This window comes from Ranitomeya variabilis, chromosome 7 (assembly GCF_051348905.1).
Source record: "Ranitomeya variabilis isolate aRanVar5 chromosome 7, aRanVar5.hap1, whole genome shotgun sequence".
Taxonomy (NCBI): domain Eukaryota; kingdom Metazoa; phylum Chordata; class Amphibia; order Anura; family Dendrobatidae; genus Ranitomeya; species Ranitomeya variabilis.
In genome coordinates, this window is record NC_135238.1 from 200,658,643 (window position 1) to 200,664,615 (window position 5,973).

At 41.9% G+C, this 5,973-nt stretch overlaps 1 protein-coding gene across 1 annotated transcript; it reads right to left on the reverse strand.

Annotated features, from left to right (window-relative positions):
* Nucleotides 1-4,602: 4,602 nt before the first annotated feature.
* On the reverse strand, nucleotides 4,603-5,707 carry LOC143785957 (uncharacterized). The gene is made up of 2 exons (XM_077275107.1): nucleotides 5,440-5,707; nucleotides 4,603-5,312 (listed from the first exon to the last, which is right to left on the reverse strand). Exons 1-2 carry the CDS (start codon nucleotides 5,519-5,521, stop codon nucleotides 4,792-4,794), a joined length of 603 nt encoding a protein of 200 aa, XP_077131222.1. The 5' UTR covers nucleotides 5,522-5,707; the 3' UTR covers nucleotides 4,603-4,791.
* Between the last annotated feature and the right edge of the window lie 266 nt (nucleotides 5,708-5,973).

Consider the following 5,973-nt stretch of genomic DNA (forward strand, 5'->3'; position numbering starts at 1 on the left):
CCCAAAAATTTTTATTTAGGAAATGGGGCCTCCTGCCTGCACGCCAGCATTATAGCAAGAGTTTTTGATTAGGAAATGGGGCCTGGTAACTACACCTCATTATCAGCCCTATCGATTTTGAGTAGGAAATGAGTTCTCCTGTCTATACCCCAATATTAGCCCATACAATTTTACATAGGAATTGGGGTCTGGTACATACATGCCAATATTATCCTTAATGATATGGAATTGGAAATGGGGCCTGGTGCCTGCACCCTAATATTAGGCCTAGCAATTTTGATTGGGAAATGGGGCTTCCTGTCTGCACTCCAATATCAACTCAAACTATTTTACTTAGGAAATGGGGCAATTAATTAAGTTGATACAAAACAAATTACTCTCCGTCGCTCCTCTGATCTGTACACACCCCCTCCCCTTATAAAACACATCCCCTCTGCTCATAATACAGCACCACTACCCTAGAGAAAGAACTAACAAAAGCAATAGTGGAAACTCAACCATTTACTGAACTGTGCCCTAATTTTTCCAACTTTGATAGAACATTCTCAGGAATCTGAACACGAATCAAAATGAGCTACGTTCGGGCCGAATTTCACATTAGCGAACATTTTTCCTCATCTCTAATCACTACCACTGAAACTGCTGCAAACCACCCACTCTGTTGTCTCCTTCCACATTATTCTGTAGACTGTAAGCCCGCAAGGGCAGGACCCTCTCTTTTTCTGTACCACTTTGTCATTGTTAGTTTATTCTCTGTAGTTTATATTTATATATTATATGTAACCCATCCTCATGTACAGCACCATTGAATCAATGATTCTCTAAAAATAAATAATAATAATAACAATAATAATAACGTTGTGATATCTGAAAAAGTATGTTCTATTAGAAAGAAATAAAAGAGCATAAAACACCAAAGACCAGTAGGTTCCCAATATTAGTCACTTCTGAGTCCTTCCATCAGGAAGAGTCTTGAAAAAATAAACTGTTCTTAGCCTGCCATAAAGGAGATTTTGCCAAAAAGGTGGTTTCCATGTAATTATACACCTTTTTTGTCTTCCACTCACACATTATTGGCCACTTTTTTGTATGGGAAACAATTTATTTTTTTAATATGCCCAGAGGTTCCTATACTGACCACAAGCCCCTAATATCTAAATAATCAGCTAGATGCCTCTTTGGAGCTAAGAGAACATCCGGGATTTATGGACCCAGATATTTACAGGAAACATTTCAGGAATTCATGCTGTATGAACTAGGGCCCATATGAATCAGAAAATAGTCGCATTATTACAGTTGTATGTTTTATTTTGAATTGCTGCAGCTATTCTCGGAAAATATACTTTGGGGAAAATCTGGCCAGGAACCATGTGTCTTGGATGACTAGAAGCATGCCGGTCAATGGCAGCTCCTCGCTGCACTGTTGCCTTTAACTGACAGGCCTCTCCCTATGCACACACATTGGGAGTGATCTGTCAGTGTAAGGGAGCAGGTTAGAGATAAGTTGCCAGGATCCTACTCCGGACTAGTCTCAGAGATGCATAATCCCCACCCGGCTGCTCGCAGTAGGCATTCTCTGAGGTGCTGTAGCCATAGCTCCCAACCGTCTATCATACTGCGGGACTGTCCTGATTTTGAGGCTGTGCCCCGCAGTCCTGCACGGGACTCCACTTCTCCCGCACAGCCAGCAGGAGAAGCAGCCAACACGCCCCCTTGTATTAGGCCATGCCCCTCCATATCTTCTTCATCCGGGGCGGTGGTTCAGAGAGGGAGAAAGGACATTCTGATGTGTGTGTGTGTGTGTACTGCACAGATACATGCAGCTGGCCCTGCTGTGCTTACAGTACTAAGCAGAGCTGCTGGGACACATCTACAGCCCGACTATACACTGTCATTGTCATGTGTGGCCATTATACAGTATGGAGCACTGTGTGGCCATATTTTTTTCTGTTTATAATTATTGTTTATGAAACAGTGTAATCAGCAGAGCCGCTACCTTTGTCCCTCTTTGCCTTCTTCAAAAGTTGGGAGGTATGTGTAGCATTTCAGAGTAAAGGTTACACAGCTGCAATAATGCAGCCAATGTCTGATTCATGCTGTCTGAGGTTTTGTCAGCATGAATCTCTTGATAGGTTCCCTTTAAGCAAATCTGCCAAATAATATAAGACTATCCAAATGCAAAGAAAATAGAGAGAAAAAGGCAGCACTCACCCTTCTTTCTTCCGTTGTAAAAAATCCTTTTTATTCATACCAATAAAACTTGACATACAGGTACGGTATAGGCTGGGGCAAATTTCTGAGCCACATACGAATGTACCTCCGTTTTGCTGACGATGTATTTATGGTATGGGATGGGGGGGAATCGAGTTTTCAGGAATTTGTAGCATTTCTAAATGAGAATAATAATGAAAATATGATATTTACATCTGTATTCGGGGACATATCCCTGGAATTCCTGGATGTAAAAGTGGAGGTCCAAGAAGGGGTAATCACCACCAGGGCCCATAGAAAGGAAACAGCTACCAATAATGTACTTCACTTCCAAAGTGCGCACCCTGAGCATACGAAAAATGCCATACCGTACAGCCAAATGGTGCGCTTAAGAAAAATCAACAGTAACGATGAGGGTTTTAATAATCAGGTGCGAGAACTAAAATCACGTTTTAGAAACAGGGGGTACCCTAAGCACGTTTTGCACCAGGCTGAGTTACGAGCAGCGAGTCTGTCACAAATGGACCTTCTAAAAAGAGGAAGGAATAAAAAAAGGCAAAGAACAAATGGAGTGGATAACTCAAAGAAAGAGGGGGTGTTCACTTTTATTTTCAAACACAGTCCATTAAATAATGAGGTGTTTTCGGCCATACGAAAAAACTGGCATATTATAAAAAATGATGCTGATTTTAGGAATTTACCCGATTGTCGTCCACGTTTTGCTTATAAGCGTCCCAAGAATATAGGAGACTTAGTTGTAAAGAATAGAATTGCAGCAGATAGTAATGATTGGATAAAAAAATCACGTCCTCAGGGAAACTTCAGATGCGGGAATTGTAGTATGTGCCATCTACATAATACCAAAAATCCGTTAAAGATAGGTACAGTGACACATTCTGTGAGGGACTTTATTACATGCAAGACCAAATTTGTTGTATATGCAATTTTCTGCCAGTGCAATAAGTTTTATATAGGAAAAACAATCAGGCCGCTAATGGTTCGTTTCCGTGAGCACTTTAATTCAGTGCTCACTGGGAAGGGACGTGTTCGTCTAATCAAACACGTACATGAATCGCATGGAGGAGATCCCAACCAGCTCAGTTTTGCTGGTTTGGAAGTGATCAAATTCCCACAGCAGGGAGGAGATCACAATAGACTGCTCCTCCAATGTGAAGCGAGGTGGATCCTCAAAACTAATGCCCAGGGTCCCTGGGGGTTAAACGACAAATTAGATATGGCTATTTTCCTATAATCCGAAAGAAATTTGTTGAAAGATCGTGTTGTTGTTTTTAATTTTAATTATATATGTATTTATTCATCATGTGGCGCGTCGCTCACCTGATAAAGGAAATGACGTTCCAGGCACAGCACACATGGACCTGTAGAAGCACGCAAGTGCGAAACGGCCGTCGTCTTGTCTTCACCGCTCCCTCTCCTCACATTTGCCCCAGCCTATACCGTACCTGTATGTCAAGTTTTATTGGTATGAATAAAAAGGATTTTTTACAACGGAAGAAAGAAGGGTGAGTGCTGCCTTTTTCTCTCTATTTTCTTTGCATTTGGATGTGTCACCAGTCAAGGTTTAGCACCGCCCGGTCCTTCCGAAATAAACAAACATTAATCCCCGGACTCTTAAACTCCACGTTTGCAGCAGTGGTTCATGATCATTGAAGTACGTTCTGTGCCAACCAAACCCTTCTCTTCCTGCATTCAGCTTTACATAATATAAGACTATGATAGGCATAACCATACTACCGCACACCGTAGGACGCTGTCGGTTAGAAAACAGCACATTTGATCAAGAAGAATCCCATATAAAAGCTGTTAACAGAGTCCCGAGAGCAGAAGAAAGATGGTGGAAATATGCTGTGAAAATGTATAAACTTAGGAAGAAACAGCCCTTGGAGTAAGGAATGCCACAGTAGAAAGGCAGGAAAGAAACAGTCCAGGGAGGATTAGCAAGTAAGGGCAAAAAGGGACTCTGCTGGGTAGGGAAGTCAATATAACCTGGCTGGCATCATGTACCCACATGGTCAGCCCTTCAGTAACCAAATCAGCACTTCGGGATGGATAACTCTCCACTCTGCCTCCTGGCAGTACATCCACATCTGCTCTTCTATGCAGGGCTAGTCACAAAAGTCACCATCTGGAGACCTGCACCAAGTTTGCAGACAGCTCCAAAGCCACGGGTTGGTGACCCCTGATCTACATGGTATAGGGGCGGATTGTGAGGCTTTAATTTAGTTAAACAGAGGGCACAGAACCCTCACTCCCTGTCACTTTATTCAATGTGTACAGTACCATAACTAAAGGAACATGTTTTTGTTCAATTTGTATTTGCTCTTAAACAGTAAAACATTTATATAATAAAACAAAATCAATTATAATGATTAAATATATTTAATTGTTGTTAATATCTCAAAAGGGTGTCTGGATGTTATAAATGAGGGTTCCTTGCGCTAGCACTGCTGTGCAAGGAATGATTGCCACGGAATAGGCTTCACCCGATTCATTTGCTGCATCTACTCCGTGAGAGCAGTTGATCATGACTGAGGGAATCACTGTTGGTAATGAATCCCATCAGTGGTATATGAGGCTTCTCATTGTGCCAAATGCAAGTACTGTAATTGGTGGGTGGTTTTGCATATTGGGGCTATTGGCTACTACAATAATTTCCCCGTGGTTCTCTAAATATGCATGGACCAGATACTCTTGCTGGCTGTTGGTGTGCCTGCAAAGAGGACAGGTGTTATTGTCCAGCAGCCATCTGCCAATGCAGGCAAGGTGGAAGGAGTGGGAACACTCCATGGAGCTGACTTCATTGCCAGCTACAATGTCATCCAGGCAGATTGTGCAGGTTTCAGGTGGGTCCTGGGCCAGTCTTCTGGAGGTTGGAAGTAACAGCATTGCTGAATTCACCACTTCAAGACGGATGTTAACTGGGGATGGATTTCTGTCCTCAGATCTTTCTCGTGGTGGTCGTCTTCTTTGTCTCCTCCTTGTAATATTGAAAGGCGCTATCTCCGTCCTTCTTTGGCGGCCCAACCTGCTCCTTATCCTATGAGCTATAGGGGAATCTGCCCTGCTATGCCCCGGTGTTCCTGAATGAAAAAGACAAACAACACACATATAAGGACTTTCTTCTATAGAATATTATCCCCTATAAGGAATACATATTTTAGAGGCCTGTATATGGACATATTAGTGGCTTTTTAGGTCCCGTCTTACCTGATGTAGATGGATTTACAATCCCATTTGTTGAAGGCTCTTCTGGGACATGGGAAGTATGAGAATTGTCCCGCGAAGCCATGTTCTTCTTAGATGGTGAAGATGCTAGATATCTCGTGGCCTAAAAGGCACTGGAGAACTCCGAGCTGAAGAACTCTTCACAGTGTAAACGCTCAAAAATTATATTCTGATTCTTGCCAAAAAGCAAAGAAGCAAAAAAGGGGTACTCACTAGAGAAACCTCTCCTACGTGAATGCACTGATCAACACTACAGCAGCCCCTCTCATAGGCAAGGCCATTATAATGTCATAATGTCATTGCCCCACATTCCATGGTCAAGTGTTCCATGATGTCATTACCTTACTGCTTACCTCATGATGCAGCTCTGGATAACAGACTGGATATACCTGTACCTATCTATACTGCTGTGTATTATTGATATATATGTATATATATATATATATATATATATATATATATATATATAGGGAATTACTGACCATTTCTACAAAGTAAAACAAAAACAGATTTTAA

What these genes read in the sequence shown, in the direction of transcription:
- LOC143785957 (XM_077275107.1), bottom strand. Translation starts at nt 5,521, where the DNA reads ATGGCTTCGCGGGACAATTCTCATACTTCCCATGTCCCAGAAGAGCCT. An exon ending in TGTAAATCCATCTACATCAG is followed by an intron (nt 5,313 to 5,439) that starts GTAAGACGGGAC and finishes TTTTTCATTCAG; the next exon opens with GAACACCGGGGCATAGCAGG.